This window comes from Pleuronectes platessa, chromosome 22, assembly GCF_947347685.1.
Source record: "Pleuronectes platessa chromosome 22, fPlePla1.1, whole genome shotgun sequence".
Lineage (NCBI taxonomy): Eukaryota > Metazoa > Chordata > Actinopteri > Pleuronectiformes > Pleuronectidae > Pleuronectes > Pleuronectes platessa.
In genome coordinates, this window is record NC_070647.1 from 12,197,565 (window position 1) to 12,218,702 (window position 21,138).

A 21,138-nucleotide genomic window follows, 5' to 3' on the forward strand; every position below is an offset into this window, starting at 1 on the left:
ACTCTTTGATATTTGATATTTTAACAGATTTCCACAAGCTAGTTTCTCAACACCGGGTTAGAAACAGTATCAGTTTCTTTGTATGGAAACCACGACGCTCCTGTCCCCAGAGGCGTTAAAGACATTTAGCCTGATTAATCTCATAGCAATCTTTGTAAATTAGTCTATTAAAAACGTAATGAACCTACAATAATGTTTATGGTTTCACATTCAACACACTAACAGCATTTCACAATCATCTGCCCTTCAGGAAGAATGTAATCAAAGATTTCAGTCTTGTTTAGGTTTAATTAAAAGTTGTGGATTTATTGAAAGATGCTGTGCACCTTTATTTAATGACAAACAATGTTTCTGGTGTCAGCAGTATTTGGAAAACTACTCAATACTAACATGCTGCTATTTTAAGACTTTGGCATCTATATAGAAGTAAGAATTTGCCAGAGTGACAGTTATTCTGTATTAAACATTGCAATGTGGTCTGCAGTAGGTCTCTTTATTCATTCGTCTGCTACTTGCTGCACACCTGGTTGATAGTGGATCCTCCCGACTCAAACATTCCCACCATTATTTCTAACTGGTTTAGGTGGTTTTTCCAGAATTTTAACATGGGTGGGTAGTTCATGTTTGTTTTAGAGTTAGCTGCAGTGGAGGGGCAACGCTCGCCAGGCTTAAATTCTGCAGTCATACATTGAAAATAAAGCCACCATGATTTTTATGGCCATTTCTGATGCAAACCTCTAGCTGTAGTGTTATGTCTGGAAATGTAGTGCAATGCGTTTGCTGTCTGATCTGGGGAAAGCAATGAGATTACATGAGTGAAGGCCATTCCAGGGTTTTCACACAGGTTATGTTTCATAGCTTTGTAAGTGGATGATTGTAGAGTATTGACATGGTGAATGTTTTTGCTCCTGTATTGATTTATTGAAACCATCTTCTCCCCATTACATCTTTGTCTCACCCTCTCTCTTTTCTGTGTCTTCATCTCTTTCTTTGTCCTTTTCTCTCTAGGAGCAGTACGAGTTAGTTCACAGAGCGATCTCTCAGCTCTTTCAGAAACAACTGCTGCTACTGGAGGGCTCCACCAGCACGCAGATACACGATGGCATGGTACGGCACACACAGGATGTCGCTGAGTAACACACTGGTAGTGGGGGGCAAAAACCACAAATAATTAGTCACGGGGGAGGCGAAGAGCAGGAGGAATAGAGGAGAGCAGGAGAGGCCTTCAGAAAACTTTACACTGACAGAGAGAAGACAAGTTACAGAGAGACCTCTCCTCAGAGGATTGTAGAAAAAAGCCCTCAAAAACTGCCCCCGACTTTCCTTTACTTCACACTGTCCTTCGTTCCCCCAAAACACATGCTCTATGTATGAGGTGTCCTTAGCTGCCCCGGTTCCACCTCATATCACAGTCGATTTAAGAAATAAGAAAATAAAGGTGAAAAATGTTTTGTCTTCAGTGGCTTATCCTAACTTTAACGGAGACATATTCAGGTTCATGATTTTAATTAGCTTTTTACTTAAAAGGGTTAACATGCCTTTGCTTACTTGGTTATGTTCGACTAGCAGCTGAGGGTGCATTATGTTAATGAGACATTGTGCGGCACATAACACACATGATTCCCTGAAAGTATCCGCTGGACTTCTGACGTGGCCTTTCAGGAGCTTCAGTTTTACAAGAAGCATCTAATGTAGATTCTCTTAATAAATAAATGGCTTCTGGTAGTTGTCAGGCAGTGCACGTTAGTGTGCTGGAGGGAGTTGTACGAGAAGGGGGAGGATTTATCGTTTTTTAAAGTGCTTGCTTTTCCAGGATTACCTACCCTAGCTTTAAGACAAAATAAAACCGTGAGTTGTAGCATCTGGTCACAATATCCTGCTCATAACTGGAAAACAAGCTACGCTTGTAGGCAGCTACTGGGAAAAGTAGTTTAACTAGTAGCACCACATTTCCCCCCAACACTGTTCTGTAGCTATGTGAAAATAAATGACGGAGAGCCAGAGGACGGAGACATAATCGAAGCTCTCTGACAAAGCTAAAGACGAGAGAGGACAAATTAGGACTATGAAAGAGAGCATTGGCAGCAATCCTGCAGCTGACTTCCTGCTTAGGAAGCTCTGATGACATCACCCCTGTCCCATAATGCACTTTCAGTCTGAGAATAGACACGCATCCGTTGGGAAAGGGGGGCCCTCGCGAAACACAGTCCCATGAACACACAGAGCCACATTTACATGAGAAAAGACTCTCAAATGAAATCCTAAGAAATCTTTCTCTCAGTTCACTTTTCTGTTGTGTACTAGACTTTCAGAGACTGCACTACTTGTAATATCAGCCAATAATATTTATTATTTGTTCAAAGTAGGTGGGACACTTATGCAGGAAGGCGACAACTCCTGTACAAGTTTGTTGCTACTGATTATAACCATGTCATTATCTCACAAAGTCCAACAAACACACCAAGACACACACACGTGGTTTGTATAATATAACCGGTGTGCTGGACTGACTCAGTCCACACACAGATTGACTCATGTCCAGTCAGCCACTGTCGGCACCTAAAACCCCCACATTAGTGCACTCAGTGGCAGTGTGAACAATAAGCCTACACATACACACAACCCACACACGTTTCTCTGCTCACTCGCAGCCGCCATTGTTTGCAAGAAGGGATTCCTATCAAATTCAATTCTCACAATACACACTGACCTACGGATGCGGCCAAACGAGATGTAATCAGATCTCTAGCTGTGTGAGCTCAACTTAGTTCCTGTGCAGACTTTATTTGTACCGACGACGTGCAGAGCTGCACTGGCCTGATTTGAGCCACTGAAGTTGTCCCGTAATTCTCTCATTATCAGAGTGGAGACAGAGTCAAATTAATGAGTCAAGGTGGCAGAGAAGGGAGGAGGGCTGAGAGGAAGGAGGGCGATGTCAGTGGGAGGAAGAGGAGGGATTATCTCTCATCAGTTTTAATCCAATTTATGTAGAGAAGCCGTATAGAAGATTTGAACATTTTTAAGCTAATACATTTTGTGGACGACTCTTATGTATAATGCAAACACTCTCTAGGCCCATGTTGGACTTAAATCACCCATTCCACTAAACAAGGAAAGCAGATAAATCTTCTTTAGAAGTAAAGAAACAATAGTTTAAGTGCTTAGGTAAAAAATGTAGTTCGAGTGAGCATAATATGTTGATAGAATAGATTTGATTTAGTAACTTTCCAGCGCCGACTAAAAGTCAGATGGCATTTTTGAATGATCAGTTGCAGGCAACGTCATGTTAATGGGAAAATAATAAAAGGCTAAACTGGTGGAGCTCTTAGCTCATAAAATGTGTGTTTTACAAGTGAGCACATAAAACTCATATGTCTGGTGCAGACTGATTGAATGCTCTCAGATCAGATAAAATATGAGTGGAAACTTAAGTTATGAACGATTTCGGAATATTCATGTGCTCATTTTTGTGTCTGAATATTTCTTTGTATTTGTCCTCTGTCCATGTCAGGATGAGAGCAGTCCGGACAAGGTGAGCCACCAGTCAGACGAGGAGAGATGGGACACGCCACCCCCGAAACCGCCCCGCATACGCAGGTGAGATATGTACAGTGTTTGGATGAGACATTTTCTTGAAGTTTCTAGAAATCAAACATCACCTGGGACTTGCAGAAGAACAAACTGACCGTTTACTCATTCTCCACACGGGTGAATGAACAGACTTGCACAGACGTGAGCAGTAGGTGTGAATCCACTGAACACAGCGGGTGTTGCTTTTTCTCATACACGTCCTGGCTACAAATAAATCACAGCAACAGCAGTTTGTGTGGAGGGCACAATGAAAACATATGAAATTGTAGTGGGCAACGTTCTCACCTCAAACACACCAGAGCTCTCTGACACACAAGCTGCCCGTCAGCCCACAGATACAGCCGGCCTCCACTTCACTGAAGTTAACTTGCGTTTGGCTGTTAACAGCTGCCGTGGCCTGAGGAGCAGCTGTATTTATAGACCTTTGTGCAACACTTTGCAATACTCTGCAACACCACATAGTGTTGAACGCATCGTAACCCCAGGCCAGTTGAAGTATAACTTCTCCATCTTTCATCTCCCCCTCTCTTTGAGAACAAATAGACTTTAACACACACGCAGGCGTATTATTTCAAACACAAACACTCACTCTATCTTTAATGTGTAAACACACATAGCTGCCTTCTCTCTTTTTAACTATAAATCTTTCTTTGAAAAATGTCCCCCCGCCTTGTTTCTTTCTAAGTCCTTCTTCTTGTTACTCTTCTCCTCTCCGCTCCCATCCCTCCTCGTCTTCTCTTCTTTAATTTTGTTATATGTGCCCAGCAGGGGTTGTACTTCATCTTCACCCCCTCGTTCCCTCCTCATATGATTTATCTAGCAGAGTTGCTGCCTCGATCCCTTGTTAATGAGGCGATACACAACTTTTTAAACAACCCTGGTGGATGCCTTTGTGATACTGCTGTTGCTTTAATGCCAGAGAGGACATCTTGTTGCCAGGAGATTTGGCAGCATTTGGTTTGCGTATGCCTTTTACATCATTTGGATATTGCAAAAGTTTTTAAAATGAGAATTAAGTGAGTTTGATGACATATCACGATTTTAAGCTTACATTTCGTTGGATTTCCTGGCAGATGCGTATGTCACACATGATGAGTTTACTTTGAATAAGAAGTCTGAACATTCCTAGCATGTCCACAGTAAAAATCTGCGACTTAAGAATAATTTATTGGAGCAACGTTACCCTGGATGAATTTTAAAATGTTCTTGCTCCTGGTTTGCGTTTGTTTACTGTTCCCGCCGGTTGACGGGGAAAGCAAACATTTTTCAGAGCTCCTACTTTTGGGAAGTAGCTGCAAGAGATGTGTGCTCTGAAAAAGTTTCTTTCCTGTTCTAAGGAAAACATACAAAGTTGAGCTGGGAACTGCTGCCAAAATAGGAAGCGTTCTTGGAAGTGGGGCAGAGCCTGAGGTCGTGTGAGGAATATATGTCTCTCTCTCTCTCTCTCTCTCTCTCTCTCTCTCTCTCTCTCTCTCTCTCTCTCTCTCTCTCTGTCTCTCTCTCTCCCTCTTTGACCTCTCTGTGTCACAGTATGTGTCTTTTTTTATTTTGCCCGTTTCCTAAAGAAATATTGTCAAGACTTAGATTGAGCCTGAGAGTATTTTAGTGAGGGTATGAACTGTTTTTAGTAACAGTCCAAATTCTGCCGGCCACACTCCCCCTGGGTCCCTTCATGGTGGATTTTTTTGTGTGTTTTTAAAATAGAACATAGTTTTAACATTTTTGTCCGAACCTGGCCAAAGCCGGTTGAGTCCTGATGTTCTCCGGTCGGGTATCCACACCCGGAACCTGAAACCAGTACGTCTCTAAGCTCAGTCCTCTTCCAGCTCAACCCGTCTCCTGTGAATGCATTCAAGTCCCACAGTCAAGGAGCTATGATTAATATATACAGCATCCACCCTCTGGAGTATATATGTGGAGGGCAGAGTACATTTGTCCATTGTTAGTGTGTGTGTGCGTTTGTGCATTTTTAAAATGATTTATTTAAGAGTGTGGGTGTTATTACATAAATTTAAAGTTCTTATGAAGGCATGTGTCCATTTCTATTTATGTGTAGGAGTTTAGGTTGCATGTGTGTGGATAATGTGTGTGCCTGGGTTTTTGTTCATTCTTAAGTGTGTCACCAGCACCAAAACACCAGGGAGGGTTGTAGTGTTTTATGCTTTAGGGCAAAAGGAGAAGAACAGAGGCTCATGGTGAGTTTTGTTGTTTCCAGCTCTTTGAAGTGTTTTTATAATAGTTAAAGATTCTTAGAGGAGTTTTCCTTTAAACACAGAAGCTTTTAACAGCTTCAAGGGAAAAAAAATGAATGATTCAAACGGCAGAAATATTTGACGCTATTAGCGACCAAAGAAGTAATAAATATAAACTTTTTACAGCCTTGAAAAAGTGAACTTTTAGGTTTTGAAACGTGTCGGTGTGCATATCAGAAGCTGAGCGAGTTTGTCTGATGCTATGTGAAAAACATCAATTATCAAATTCTTGCGTTTTAAACTTTTGGTCAAAGTTGCCCTTGTACATTTGAATTGATTGAAATAGAAAATGAAGTCACAAGAGAAGGTGGATGATAAACAGGATTATCATGGCTCTGCCTACTTAAGCTTTAGAGTCCAAGCATGTAGTTGACAAATGCGCCTACAAAGCTGTTGTCTAGTTCCTCGAAAATAAGTTTAAAGTGAAAAAAAAAAGTACAATCATAATAAGTACAGTAAGCATCAAGAAGTATAGGAATATGAATCTCCATAGTTTCAACTAAAGTATCTAACAATGGTAATTATTAATTAATCTGCAATGTAACTATAGAACTGCTTATCAAAATATATTAACAACAGTTTTACAAATGACTGACAACCAGCTTCCCAATGAGCTTCCATGTTATCAGATATTTGAGTAAAAACAAAATTACTGAAACTGGTACAAAAACCAAAAGAGATGAAAGGGAGGTATTTTTATTACATTTTAACTGATGTACATTGTATTATTTGCAGTGTTAAACCAGATAAATGTATTTATTGTAAGTTGGTATTGGTATTGAGTCCATAGTCTATTGGTGATGTTGCAGAATAGCAGGAAGAAAAAACTTTTAAGTGTTTGTCCCTTGTGGCCACTGATGATTTAATCTATTATCAGCACAATGTAAATCTGGGTTTGCTCATTTTCTACAGTTAAACAAAATGTGTGGAAGCTGTTAAGGAAACCAATCATGGAAAACACTACCTCTACTTAATTCACTTCATGTAAACCCTCATATTACTTTCATACATATTTATACATTCCTTCATTCGGTCTCGTGCTGCAGTCGTCTCGTGAGTGCCGTGATTGGAACCTCCGTTTCCTCTCTGCCCGTCGATGCTGCTTATTTGTTTTGCTTCGGCTTATTAGTGTTTGCTCCAGTAACAGCTCAGCTCCCCCTTAGGAATCATTAAAGTTCCATCTTATCTCCTCTTAGAGGGATACTGGGCCTGAATAAACGCTGGTGCGTCTGAATGATTCATATCCCCATGGAAAAAATCGGCACCGGTGGGAGTCGTCTGTGTTATTGTTAAATACGTCTTCTGCTGGCTCAGCCAATGAAGATGATATAGAGGATGTTAACCCTCCTGGGTAATGTATGTTTTCATTAAAGAAAAGTAATAATGGGGTTCTGGTTTAAATAATGTTGTAATCAATGTCTCGTAAGAGATGCTGGAGGTTCTGCTGGACAGAAGAGATCTGCCTGAACTAGCCGGGCGAAAAACCTGACATTAGCAGAGGCTTTGATCTCCAGCAGCCATGACCTCTGACCTCACAACTGAGAATTTTAACAACAGCTATTCATTTAAACACCTGCATGCTTTCTTTTTTATAGATATACAGTGTGTTGTCTTTGACATTTCATTTAAATTCCCTTCTATAATTGAGAATACAAAGTCATTAAAACTGCTTTTACTGGGCCTGTGGTCTAAACTTGGCCTCTGTCTGCGTTGGAGCCTGTTGACCACACGCAAGCAGCATTTAAAGTGACTGAAACTGAGATTTTTGACAAACGCCTTCCAAACTGCAGATTTTCAAACATCTGTAAAAAGGGATAGTCTTGAAAACAATGATGTAACAAGCTCACTATTATTCTGTGTAATGAGAATGAGCCAGAAACGACAACAACAATGGCGGCTATATACCTTTTGATTAGAGAATAAGACCTCTGAGGATTCTCACAGTGTTCTCCACTTATATTTAATGGATCATTGATACAGCTTTCATCACTGCATGTGTATATTTGAGCAGTGGTAGCTGTTATTGTCTGGACAGGTCTTTTTTAAGAGGCAGGGGGAAATATCCATTGAAAAGAAATATCTGCAGTAGTGTTGACAAGGCTGACTTTAATCTTTGCAATGTCATCTAAGCCGTATATTGTTTATTTAATTATTTTATCTCCTTCTTTCTTTATCTCTATCTTCTGAATAAATAAAATAAACAAAAATACACATCAGCCTTCTCACAAATGTCAATGAGATATAGATGTTCTGCAATGCTGAGGCTCTGACAAAACTTCTGAGTTGCACAAGTAAAGGAAATCCCCTGTGCTTCTCTTCTGCAACTTCTCCCTGTGTCTGACTTTCTCTGTCTGTATTTGATTCACACACACACACACACACACACACACACACACACACACACACACACACACACACACACACACACACACACCGCACACACGCTCAGTATCATGTGCTGTCAGTCCTTTGTCGCCTCTTGCTTCAGTCATGCGCCCTTGATTAAGCACATCACCACATCCTTTCACTCTTTTTCCTCACTGTGTGTGTATTTACAGTATTTGCATACATATGTGAAAGTGTATGCTGTGAAGTGGAACGATGTGTTAATGTATACTGTTCCATTGCCGTGTGGTTGGCTCTGTCACAACCTCAATATCCTGCAGTGTATGTAATCCACACGCCTACACTTTGTGGATCTATAGGTGGGTTTGTGAAGAGACCTGCAAAATACACAGTACAGAACACGTGGGAGATTTCTGTTAAATACGATAGAAATCCCACCTACTGATGATATCTGTATTTGTATCGTACTTCTCAAAAAGTAGTTATAAAGTGCTTAAAGAATTCACCATCCGTTTTCAGTTCACTTCACATCAACCTATCGTGTCTACATTAAATACGGGCGAGCGCTGTGAGAACATGTAATTAGTCTGTAATATGTTGACATAATATGAGCATGTTGCTACACTCTTTAAAATCCTGCCATCTAGTGGTGGAAAACTTGGCTTCACAGCATGAACGGAAAAGTCCTTTTTTACTTTAATTCACGTGTTAAATTCATGTATGAGATGAATTTAAGTTAATTTCATCATCTTGGCTTCATCATCTCATCGTTATATGGAGAATAATTTAAACGTCACCAGGATGATGAAATTCAATTCAAAGTGCTATATTTCTTAACCTCTAAACCTATTTATTTTTTTATCTCAAACAAGCCGTTTAGATTTGGACTTCATTATTTACACAACTTGCTCCTGCTGCAATTCAATCTCTGTGGAATTGAGATGTCTTATTGAAAAGCTTCAAAAGCCAGAATGGGTAATAACCAATCAGTGAAAACCTTTTGCACGCTTCAGCTTTAACTGACCTCCCTCCTCTTCTTCTATCTCCGTCTAGTTCCCAGGCAGAAGGCGATGTGAAGGAGGAGATTCTCCAGCCCCCGGAGCCTCACCCCGTACCCCCCATCCTGACCCCCTCTCCCCCCTCAGCCTTCCCCACCGTCACCAACGTACGGCAGGACAACGACCGCTACCACCCCAAACCTCTCATTCACGTCCTGGCTACCACAAAGCAAAATGCAACACAGGTGAACTCATCAATACGATAGAAATACTTTGTATTGAATCAATTGTGTTACTGCAAAGTCACACATCTGTGTTTCTATGGGGGTTTTATTTGGTGCATGGAATGTTTTTTCATCTGTGAGTGTGCATATGAATGTAAAGTATTCAGACCTGTAAAACCTCTTATAGGTTTCACATTTCACGGATGCCGTCTTCAGAGGAACTTAGTGTTGAGAGATTTACACGTGCATCTGTCTCTTACTCTTTGTCGGGTTAGAGCACCATGTGTCATCCAAAATAAAAAGAAAACAGATTTGCTTTAAAAAGATTCATTGATAGATATAGTTATAGATAGATGTATAGATGGATGGAGCGATATATGGATAGATAATAGAAAATAAAGTCACATAGAAATATAAAGAACAATTATAAAAATATGTATTTTGATTTGTTTGACAGTTAAATCTGTCATCACATGATATGTTGTTATAGTGCTCAGCCTTAGATCAAATAGTGATTGTAAACAACTTGTAAATGTTGCGATATTGCAGTTTTTTTTAACCAGTACTGTAATATTGTACTTCACAATATAAAAGAACACGGGAATATATATTTCTCCATTTCTAAACTCCATTTCTTATTCTCATTTGCACAGTCAGTGTTGAACTTCAGGAAACTCTGACCTGGAAGTTCTCCAGAGCTGAGTGGACGTCCCTCCAAAAAAGTTACTTGAATTAATCTGTCATGTAGGCTTCAGTAGAAGTGTGACTGTACCTTTTTGCTCTCATAACCTTTTCATTTTGAATGTGGAGATTTCATGTTTTTTTGGGTTGTGTTTGGGAGATGAAATATTTTCAATATGGTTTTACATATTATTTTCTATTTCCCTTCCTTTCAGAACAAAGGCGTGGACCAGCAGCAGAACCAGTCTGAGGCCAGTCCAAACAAACATACCAGTCCCTCCGAGCAGAAAGACCAAGATCTACAAAGTCAAAAACAGCAAACCCAGGTCTCAAATCTAGATCTCAACGACAACTACAACAACAAGTTGTCTTCAGCATCAACAAAATCCGAATCGGGCCAAAGCCAGACTCCCTCCTCGCCGCTCTCCCCTGCAGTTGAATGTGCCGGCGCTCCTCGAATCGAGAGGAAACTCAGCATCGAGATTAAAAAGGTGCCGCTGCAGGAAGGACCTCGCAGCTTTGACACTTCCTCCTCGATGGGAGTAGCAGGCAGCGGCTCAACCAACAGCACGAGCACGCTGCAAAGAGGCCACGCCTTCAAAGCCCGCTCTGGCCAATCCCTGCTGACGTCGAGCTCCTCGCTGTCGGAAGACTCGGGCACGGAGGGAGGAGCAGGCGGGGAGAGCCACGCAGACGGAGGCGTCCTGGTCAGACCGAACCACCTACCCGTGAAGAGCGGAGAGAAGGGGGAGGTCCCGGGAGGGGAGAGGGTGGAGGTGAAGGCGTGCCACGCGCCGTGGGCTCAGGCCTGCAGCAGCCCGGAGAAACAGTTCCCAAAGACGTCCTCCTCTTCCTCCTCCTCAGACCGAGTTGCTCCCTCTTCCTCCTCCTCCTCCCACCTCTCCTCCTCCTCCTCTTCCTCCTCCTCCACTCCAGTTAGGACTGCCCTGAGTTTCACCAACCCCCTGCACTCCGATAACTCGGACGAGGAGGGGGATGGAGAGATGTCCGGAGGAAAGGAGGGCTTCCGCACTAATGTATCCATGGCGACGGCCACAGTAACTACATCCCATCACCACGGAGACCAGCCACCAATCAGGAAGGTGCTGCCAATGTCGATCGCAGGGCACAGCTCCCCATCGCCCCCTGCAACCACAGCAAGTATGTCAATCAGCCGCTGAAATTGAATGAGTGGATCTAATCACTTCAGCTTTACTGACAGAATCGATTAACAAAGAAAACTACATATTATCGCTGAGGTTTGACAGATGAGCAGACATTTGGGTTCCCTAGTTTTCTCAGGTTTAGACAGAAGACGTCTGATTAATAAACTACAGCTTAGAAATAAATTAAATTAACTCAGTAATTGTGGCGCACATACCTCCGCCAAAGCCCAACTGTCCCCTACAAATCAAACCGCAACTAATCTTTGACGGATTTAACTCAACTGATTTAAAGTTCATCGTATTTCTAGGGAGTTTAGTCAAGTTTTCCTTAAAACTCTTGAGGCTCATTTATGCTGCGTACGAAAAGAGACTCGTCCCTGCCCACATACGTGTTTTCATCCTTATCGTGGGTGTGGTTGTTAACCGATACGTCCACTAGAGAGCAGCACCGAGTTGAGAGATTATGAAAACAAAAAACAAGTTGCAGATGGAAGAGGTTGATTTAATCTACCTCTTAAGAAAGAGGATAAAAGCGGCTGCGTTGTAAACAGCGTTGGTCCAACTTACCAACTTGGGCCATTATTGACATTTCTTCATTGTTTCTTATTGACTCGCTTGAACTATTAGCTACACTGCCCCCCCATGATTTTCGATCCGTTTCAGCTGTTTTCATAAGCATTCAGCCGAAGTGCGCTAAAACAGACAAAGTGACCACATAGTACGGACGAACGTATCAAACGTTGAGCACAAATGAGCCTTGAGCCTTGACAGCCTTGTATTTATCATCCACTCTCACATAAGCTCAGGGAAACCACACAGTGGAGTCATTTTCTGGGTCAGTAAGGACACAGAGGTCTTAGACAGACCACATGCTAACGACAAGTAGATCCTGTCAACGCACACTAAGTTATACTGTTCTTACTGCTGAGGGCAGAGCAGAGACGGGGAGAAAGAAACTAAACACGAGATCGTGGAAGAAAGGAATGAAAAGAAAAGCAAACAACAAAACAGCGAGAGAGATTCCAGTGAGCCTCATCTGAAGCATGACTGGATAACTAATTGGTTGGTTTGTGAGGAATGCTGCAAACGTTACCAGGCAAACATCTGTCAAAACAACTCTCTTTCTCTTTCAGCTTGTGTGTTTGTGTAAGTGGGTGAACTTGCAAACAGGAGAACAAATGAAAGAAACCATGTATTTTTTTGTGTCTGTTTTTTCTTTTCAGTGCAGTTGTGAGTGAGAACTGTGTGTGTGCATGTCGGATGGTGAAGGAATCGACACTGCATGATACTGACAAAATGTTCAAACACACACTTCTGTGCACGTTGGGTTGAGCAGAGCAGGGTCTCACTCTGTATTGCTGCACGGTCACAATCGCAGTGGGTAAGGTTTGGATCTTCTGGGCTGCAGAGAACGATGCCCCTCTCGTCTGATTTCAAAATCTGGAGATTCTGAAATCGGATTCTTGGTGTGATGTGGATTGAACTGGACTTTGCATTTGATTGGTTCCGAACTGAAAAGAAAAACTGCATTTTCTTTAGATATTGGGATGAAACCATGAGGAGGCATGATGGGGATCAGTCGATAAAATCTTGTCTAAATTCTACAATCTGTTTTGGGATTAGGCTTTATTGATGCCATGCAGAGGTTGTTTAATCTAAGTTAAAGCAACCAGGTTACTGATATCTTTATGAGGAGTAGTTTTAAGTTGCATGACAACATTTTGTCAACAACATAAGAGTATTAAAATCAAATGTGAAACACTTGTCAGGGGTCATAAATGGAAGCTTACTTGACTTTATTTCCCCCCTGTAATCCATTTAAAGATGCAGGACTTAAGTGCATATCTGTAAGCAGCTTAAAAGAAGCCAGTTAAATCTTGAGGCTGAAAAAAACTAATCAGAGAAACTAGGGAAAATCAAACTCTTACAACTTATACAGACATTTTGTTGTTCATAGTATTAATCATTTACACCAAGGAACACAAACAGCCACCTGACAAACATATATGTTGTTTTAGGAGCAACACTGAGAAACTTTCTCATGTAGGTAACCTGTTTCTCCTTAATAGGGAAATTCAAATCTTGTTTTAGCCATTAGCTCTCCTCAGGTCGTCCCAATATCTCAAACCAAATGCAGGAATGTTTGCCTCACAGGCCTGAAGTGGTCTGACCTGCGGCTGCTTGGTTTTCCTGGCTCATCTTTTGTTTTGGGCTGTGGCGGCGCTTCGTCATCGGTTATGAATATCTAATGGCTGCTGTTTGATTGGTTGCAAGAATCTAATGACAATGCTTGTTGGTGAGTTGCACTGAGCTAATTGCTGCTTTGTGGTTGGTCAAGGGGAAAAAAGCTGGTGGCTGCTTGTTTTACTGGCTGCACTGTCACTGAATCCATTCATGTTGCTTGTTTCATACTGTTTGGTGGATTTTAGACTCAGAGGCACAGAGCGCAACAGATGCTGGACTTCCCTAAAATGCTGCGGTACTTAATTTACTTTCCATCAGTTTATTTCACACACTAGTCAGGGCCCCAAACTGTGAAGAACTAGCTTATTCTCAGCTGTGACGTTTACTCTGCTTTATGTGTTGAGAACGAATGCAGTTAGAGCGCCTTCTGCTGGACAAACAGTGTAGCAACATATAATAATTACCCCAAGCATCTTTTTCAACGTAATATTCTTTATATCTGAGAAATAAAAATTGAAATAATATAAAATTAGCTCTATAAATTCAAAACAATGGAAGACAAGTACATAATAATAAAAGGCAGTAATTGGAATCAAATGCATAAAACATTACAAATGTATATAGATCAGATCATTTGTATTAAATGATGAGAAAAACAACAACAATCATACATATAAAACCCAAAAAGTACAAGCTGTGACTTTTTATCAGTGTAAGTAGCCTTTTTATAATCAATTTTAAATTATGACACGTAACTGATAATTAATCACTCTTCATTATTAAGAAGGATGTGACACTAATCCGGGCTGATCTCCTGTAATCTGATCATCAGACCTCTTCAGACACAGACGGGACAATGGTTTTCTAAAAAGCAGTATCATACAAGGTAGAGTATATACGACTCTTTAATATTCATGGTAAACAAAGGTGTGGTGGCCTCATGATATTATTTTCTTTATTGCATTTAACCATACTATTAGACGATGAGGAGACCAGTGAACCAGTAGAATCTTTTCCCTCTCCTCTTATCATACTCTTTTAACATGCTGCAGGAGCCCAACATGGTGGCAGTGGCCTGTGGGTATTCATCCCAAACGACATTGAAAAGCAATATTGCTCACAGAGATGGGGAATATGAAATAATGTTCAATGCGAAGAGGATATGAGGTCAGGTTAATGCAGGGAAATGTAATTACGACTGTCTGGAGCATATTTAATGTTATTTTTAAAACATAACAAAGACGAATTGACAATTGAGTTACAAAGTGAACAAAAACAACCCCACAAGTTAATCAAATATATTCCATAAGTGGTAAAATATTAAGCATTAATATAATTTATTTTCTTTTTCAAATTTTATTATTGAATTACTACTTCATGCATGAAATTTAATGTACCTACTATTAGCAATTTTGAGCAGTGAAAGTGCATTTGTAAAATAAATTAACAAATTATTGTAAATATAACAAAGTACAGGAGGAGGAATCAATGTGTTTTTAGCAACTGAGCTTTTGTCTTGTCTCTTGTCATTTCACTGCCGATCTCTTGTCTCTCCTCCTCGGTCAGCCAATAATGTTGCTTCTCATTTGACCTCTGACCTTTCATCCCAGACTGCTGGGACAGCGACGACTCCCCTCCCCCCCTCCCTGCGAGAACCCCCGAGTCCTTCATACTGGCCACAGGTGCGTTTGCATTGGTCGCAGGTGAATCTCAGGTGTGTGTTCCCAGCAGTGAGGACGCACTGGCTCGCCCCCTGGGTTCCGGGTTATTGATCAACTCCAAGAAAATTGACTAAGCTTTTTGTTTCTAATACGAAAAGAATATCCACATGGTCCGTTGTTGATTTTGTTTTGGTATCAGTGCTACTTACCAGCTAGAAAAACAGGAATATGTTTTTATTTTTCCATTTTTATCTGGACCTTGACAGTGTATGAACAAGTAGTCTCACTCATCCTCACTTTTAACAGACATAGGGACACACACATTTCAGGTATCAGGCCTCTGACGTCTCTGATATTTTAGGATGAAAAAATGCACCACATTACAGCAGGAGATTTAAAGACGGTGTTTAACTTTGAACATATTGCTTGTGTGAGAGGTTTTATCGGTTTTACAACACTGGAGGGCAGCATTACAGTTTTTCTGAGATCTGCAGTGGAGGTGTGTGTGTGTGAGGAGAATGGTTTATCGCCTCTAGGGTGATTTGAAAGATCATTGCTTTCACCTGTAAAATCAACTCTTGCACTTTTGAAGATGAAGCTTTGAGGCACTTTGAAGGCCAGAGTAGAGGTTGTTCTCTCCGCGATGTGAGCGATAGACGGAGGAATGTTTGGATTGAAGGCTGAGTGGTGAAGGAAAATGGAGAGGTACTGTGAAGTAGAAGTTGTTTTCAGACATGAACTCCGGAAAGCGTCGGGACACTTGCGTCGGGACACTCTCCGGGCTTTGCCTTTCACATATGACCGTCGCAGCAGGAGATTCTCCAGGTAGGAAGCGTTCTCACCAACAGGAAAATCTCCAGCGCGTTCAGGGGAGGGATTGCGCAGCATGCAGGAGAACACACCTGATTTATTAATTCCCCCGCTGAAATAACATGTTTTTGTCTACAGCGAAACCATTATCACCAAAAACTCTCAAATCGTATCGCTTTTCCAAGTTGGCATCGTCTTCTGCGTGTATTGCTTTCGTAATCAACACCGGATAATCTCTTGCTGTGTGCGGGCTCACTTGGACATAAGAATGTTGGGAGCAACTGAATTGGATATTCCCGTTCTCACACACAGCCCTTCTGGATAATCTCTTGAAATTATCCGGAGTTCAGTGCATGTCTGAAAGCAGCTATAGTGATTTTGAAAGGAAAGAAAAGGTGTGAGTGTACATGTGTGTGTGTGTCTCTCAACCTTTTGTCATTGCTTGCTTCTTTCTTCGGCTCACTCACTCATTCTCTTGCTCTCCGCCAGACCCTCTGGATGTGAGGACGTCGGCCTCAGCTGATTGGAGGGGCTCACCCACAGGTACGAACACACACGTCACAACTGTCCATTACTGGCCGTCTATCTGCCTGTTGGCGTGTGTAGCGGCGCTTTATCTGCTCTCTAGTCCCTGTACGTTTGTCCTCGTTTGTGCTGCGTTTATGTGTTTGTCGTAGGTATAGTCAACAGAGCAGAGGCGGAGCAGGGCCTTCACTGTTTTACAAATTAGCCTGCGCACGATAAGACTGAAAGAATTTGTCAAAAGGGGCGGCGATAGGAGAGAGAGAGTGAGAGTGAGTAATGGCTACGGAAAGATACGGAAAGTTGGGGGGGGAAATAGATAAAACATGTCTATAGAGGAGTGAAATGAAAAATGGGTGTATATGCTTATCCGTGCTACAAGGACTGTGCTGATGGTTACTGCCAATTTATTGCTTCAGTAGTTCCAGTGTCTGTGTTGTGAGACAGAAAGAGAATAATCCAAAAAGGAATAACTATAGGACTTGAATTCTGCAGTGATCTTCACTTGCTCGGAGTGTAACTCCATCTGAGCATTTATAAATCCGTGTCATTTATATATTCAGCTCATGCATATCTAAAACCATTACGCAACACCTCCTGAACACATCCATCACTTGATATCCACACAGTGTTTCCACCCCATTAACCTGCGTGTGTGTCTGTTTGCCCGTGTGCAGACGTGTCAGACCGCGTTAAGAAGACATCTCCGGCTGACCCTGCATCTGCCACAGGAACCGACAGCAAGGCAGACTTGGGTGGGTAAGTCTGCTGTCGTCTCTCTTCTACATGTCCAGACATCTGTGCTTTTTACCTTTACTCTCTGTGACTGCAAGCTGCCGTCGGCCAGGTTTCCACTGTCAACCCTCTGGAGGAACCCGAGTATAATTTGCCCAAGTAATGATTTTTCGGTCGGAGCCAAACCCCTTTGCTGACAAACACGGTTTCTATTAGTGTCATCTGTTCACGATGTGTGTAGTTGCTTTTGCTGATGTGGAAAATCTAGCCCACGGCCGCATGTGCAGAAATTGTTTTGATCATTTTGAGACCGGGAGAGAACTGAAGGCACAGTTGTCTCCTGGGAAAGACATTTCGGGACGTATTTTATTCAGTTCAGACTAAGAACTTCCTCTCCTTTCAGGGTTCGGTAACCGCTGCATCCAGCCCAGAGGCCCTCGAGAGCCCCCCCTGGAGTGGACATGATGGCCGTCTGCCCGTCCTCCCAACAGTGTCCTCGCCTGTCAGGAGACGGATTCTGCTGGTCACACCTGGCTGGTCCAAAAAAAGTTGATAGATGCTACCCAGACAGACAGACAGCACAGTGTTACATAGAAGGGCCTTCTGTGTGACTCTGTGCCAACAGCTTGTCGAGACTGAGCGCCTCCTCCTCCTCCTCCTCCTCCTCAGTCCTCCTTTCAAAGTGCCACTGTGCAGAGCAGAAGAACACTCACTGTTTAAGTGGCTTGTCCATTTTTTGAACAAAGTCCACATTTTCCTGCTCAGCTTGCTGATGCTAGAGGTTTTGACTTCTCGACACGCTGACCTGGGATCAGTCTGGTTATTTCCCTGTTAATGGTTAAAGCATAATTCCTCTTTTTTTATTTTATTTTGATGACTTGAGAGTAGATTAAGAAATGGTCTTGTTTTTTCTCTCTGAGCTGTGGACACATCATGAAGATTTGTCCATTCTTAAGATGAATGAAGAGGAGTGTAGGCGTAACCCTGACGTGTTCAAATGAAAAGTGTTCCCCTCGAATTATGAGGAAAAAATACTTTGTTTCATACCAAATGAGAAAAGTAACAGTTTGTGTCCTCAATCAGGAATTATCTTTAATCACAAAAGCTACTGTGGGAAGCTGATGCCCGAGGTGTGACTGGACTCCCAGGTGTCTGCTTCCTCCTACTGAGTGAACAACAATCTTCAAAGCGACCCAAGATAATCTGTTACCCATGATGCAACCTTTTCTGTTGGGTATTTACAGGTTGCCAGGGTGCTCTCTCTCTTTCTCCTTCTCTATAGCTCTTCCTCTTTCTGTGTGCTGGTGCTACATTATAAAGGATCATCATAGAAACGTAAAGATTAGAGCTGCCCTGCGTTAGCTGCAGTAGCGTCGGCTCTAGTCTCGCACATCTCTATGCTGTTTACCAGAGTAAATGAGGCTGACGTGGTTTGGTCATTGAAGTCGACTGTCGAGCTTATTGGCTCCAGAATCCTGCTTTGTGGCTTTTGAATGACTTGTTGAGCATTTTTGGAAGTTTGGAGTTAAATGAGGACATCACAGCTGTAATCTGATTATTTTCCACCTGTTGATTGGAGGTTGTTGCCTCTACACCCCCGAGATTGATCCAGTGATATCATAGCTGAAGCACTAGCTTAAGAATTTGTGCCCAGAAAATCTGACGTCCCTGTTTCTAGTCAAAGCCGGGTTATCACTCGTTATGAATGACCAAACACCTCGTCAGCCCCGTGACTCTGGCTCTCACTGCTGGGACCATGAGCCCCCTCCCTTCCTCCCTCCCTCCCTCCCATAGAAGACAGTCCTTCCTAATTTGGCCCTTTCTCTTTAGGTAATTTCCCTCCATGTTGTTGTTTGGGCATCTCCTGGTCTTAACTTGAGACTCATATTTGCTGTTTTAAGTTTCTGTCGGCGCCTCTCTGTTCTCATTCTTGTCGGCCCTCAGATGAACAACCATTCAAGTTTTCGCTCCAGCAGCCGGTTTACTCACAGCAGACCTCAGTGTTTGGGAATCTAGTGAAACTCTTAAAATCCAAATGCAACTTGTTTGGTTTCTCATCTGACGGCCAAGTCGTTATTCACCTGCTTCTGCATTCATGAGACAATGATCCAATCAGACCTAAGCAGCAAGGGACCCAGGACTACTGTTTTCTCCAGCTTTGAATTGAACTCTGCTAACTTCTCCTCCATTAGCTACCGTAACTATACAGTATATGCATTTTTTATAAAGATAAAGATCTGTACAGGGCAGTTTAGGTATATAATATTTCAGATTTTTGTTTTTGCTTAAATATTATTAACAGAAGATGTAAGAAAGTCAGTGCATGATGATGATTCCTCCCCTCTACACGATGTTTCCCTTGAAACTGTAAATTATTCTGCTGCCCTTTTGTTTTTCTCCTCTGTCAAATGTTTCAGGGTTGTTTTATTTTGTACTTTTATGTTCTAATTATATTCTTAAAAATATTGATTTTTTTGGTTTATCTTTAAATCGGTTGGCAGATGAAAGGCAAAGACTGCCAGCTGGTCACATTCAAATAGCAACAACGGGCTCCTAATAAGATTGTAATAATAATATTAATGATGGCAATGATGATAATAATAATAATAATGGTCTTTTTTTTTTTGTTGTAAATGCTATTTTAAAGTTATTTTTGTATACGCGGTTGTTTGATGCATCACAAGTTCACTGCTCCTCATCCAAACCTCTCTTTAATCTCTCTGCCTCTCCGTCTTTTCCCTCTTCACACGTTTTCAGTCCCTCATAGATTCTGTTCTTCCATCCCCAATTTCTCTCTTTCATCTTCCTCCTCTTCCATCCTCATTCATTCGCCTTTTTACCTTTTGAAAGGCTGCCGTCTTCAACGCATCTGCTCACTTTGGTAATGCATCTCATAACTTGTCGGCGGTTCCAAAACAAAATACGCCCTTTGCTCGGTAACGTGAGAGGAGTTTTTCTTTTTCACATTATCCATCTTTTCCTCAGCTTTCCTTTTCTTTCCGTTTAACCATGTCTCTCTCTCCCCGCGTCAGCCGCACACTCGCCTCGATCTCAGAAAAAGAGCCCACCTGTGCCTTTAAGAGAGAGCTTGCCCCTCCCCTCGTCCCCTCTCCTCCAATCATCGTGAGTGGCGTGAGCGGGACTGATATGATTCGCTGCTGCTTGCTCATCGCCTCCAGTGGGACTCTCATTCAGCCACGCCCCTTGTCCTCTTCCTGTCACACACACACACACACACACACACACACTTACTCCCAAAATGTTTGTATGTTGCAGAAATCAATCAGTAAAAATGAAAGTCAAGTAATGATGCGCCTCTTTCCTTTTTTCTTTGTACATAATAACAAAGCATGTGGATTTGCGTGTGTGTGTGTGTGGTGTGCGTGTGTGAAGTATTTATATTGGACCAGTCACGTGTTTAATAAATCACCCTGAATTGTCTCTGAAGCCACACGATTTAAGATAATTAAATTGCATCTCCCACTGGCATCATCTGATAATGTCAATCACAAGTGACTTCAAAATTAACTTGCAGCATCAGTTTGATATATACGGTGTGTGTGTGTGTGTGTGTGTATGGGGCATCCCAGCAGGAGATCCTCTCTCACACCTGGAAGATCTGCCGACCCAAACATGGAGGCATGCATAATAATTTGACAGTGACTTAATCATAGCAGGAGGTACAAACACACATTAGCTCAGTGTCCTACACACAGACCTTCAGGGTTTCACATTTGTATTCACTTTACAGGACTTTACACTCAGGGAGGCACAGCAGGTGAACACATGTACTGTAATTATTTGCTGGTGTTCACATGTAGCCAACGCTCATTTCAGATTAATTATACCCACACACACCCATACAACATCTCCTGTGTAGCAGACGTGGTAAAGACAGCTTTGTCTTTGGTGTTAATCTGCATATTTATCTTATGACGTTTCTATGATCAATTATTGTTGGATAATCA

At 41.9% G+C, this 21,138-nt stretch overlaps 1 protein-coding gene across 3 annotated transcripts in view; it reads left to right on the forward strand.

Annotated features, from left to right (window-relative positions):
• ptpn12 (protein tyrosine phosphatase non-receptor type 12) overlaps positions 1 to 20,478 on the forward strand; it is a 39,716-nt gene extending 19,238 nt beyond the window's left edge. Inside the window, exons 11-19 of one of the 3 annotated variants that reach the window (XM_053414677.1) lie at positions 1,009 to 1,107; positions 3,512 to 3,597; positions 9,243 to 9,432; positions 10,308 to 11,253; positions 14,275 to 14,328; positions 15,053 to 15,124; positions 16,403 to 16,456; positions 17,113 to 17,190; positions 17,574 to 20,478. In XM_053414677.1, the coding sequence (XP_053270652.1) occupies positions 1,009 to 1,107; positions 3,512 to 3,597; positions 9,243 to 9,432; positions 10,308 to 11,253; positions 14,275 to 14,328; positions 15,053 to 15,124; positions 16,403 to 16,456; positions 17,113 to 17,190; positions 17,574 to 17,635 (1,641 nt within the window). In that variant the 3' untranslated portion in view covers positions 17,636 to 20,478. Of the gene's footprint in view, positions 1 to 1,008; positions 1,108 to 3,511; positions 3,598 to 9,242; positions 9,433 to 10,307; positions 11,254 to 12,481; positions 15,125 to 16,402; positions 16,457 to 17,112; positions 17,191 to 17,573 lie in introns of those variants that run through there. The other 2 variants (XM_053414678.1, XM_053414679.1) reach the window with 2 other exon arrangements.
• The last annotated feature ends 660 nt before the right edge of the window (positions 20,479 to 21,138 follow it).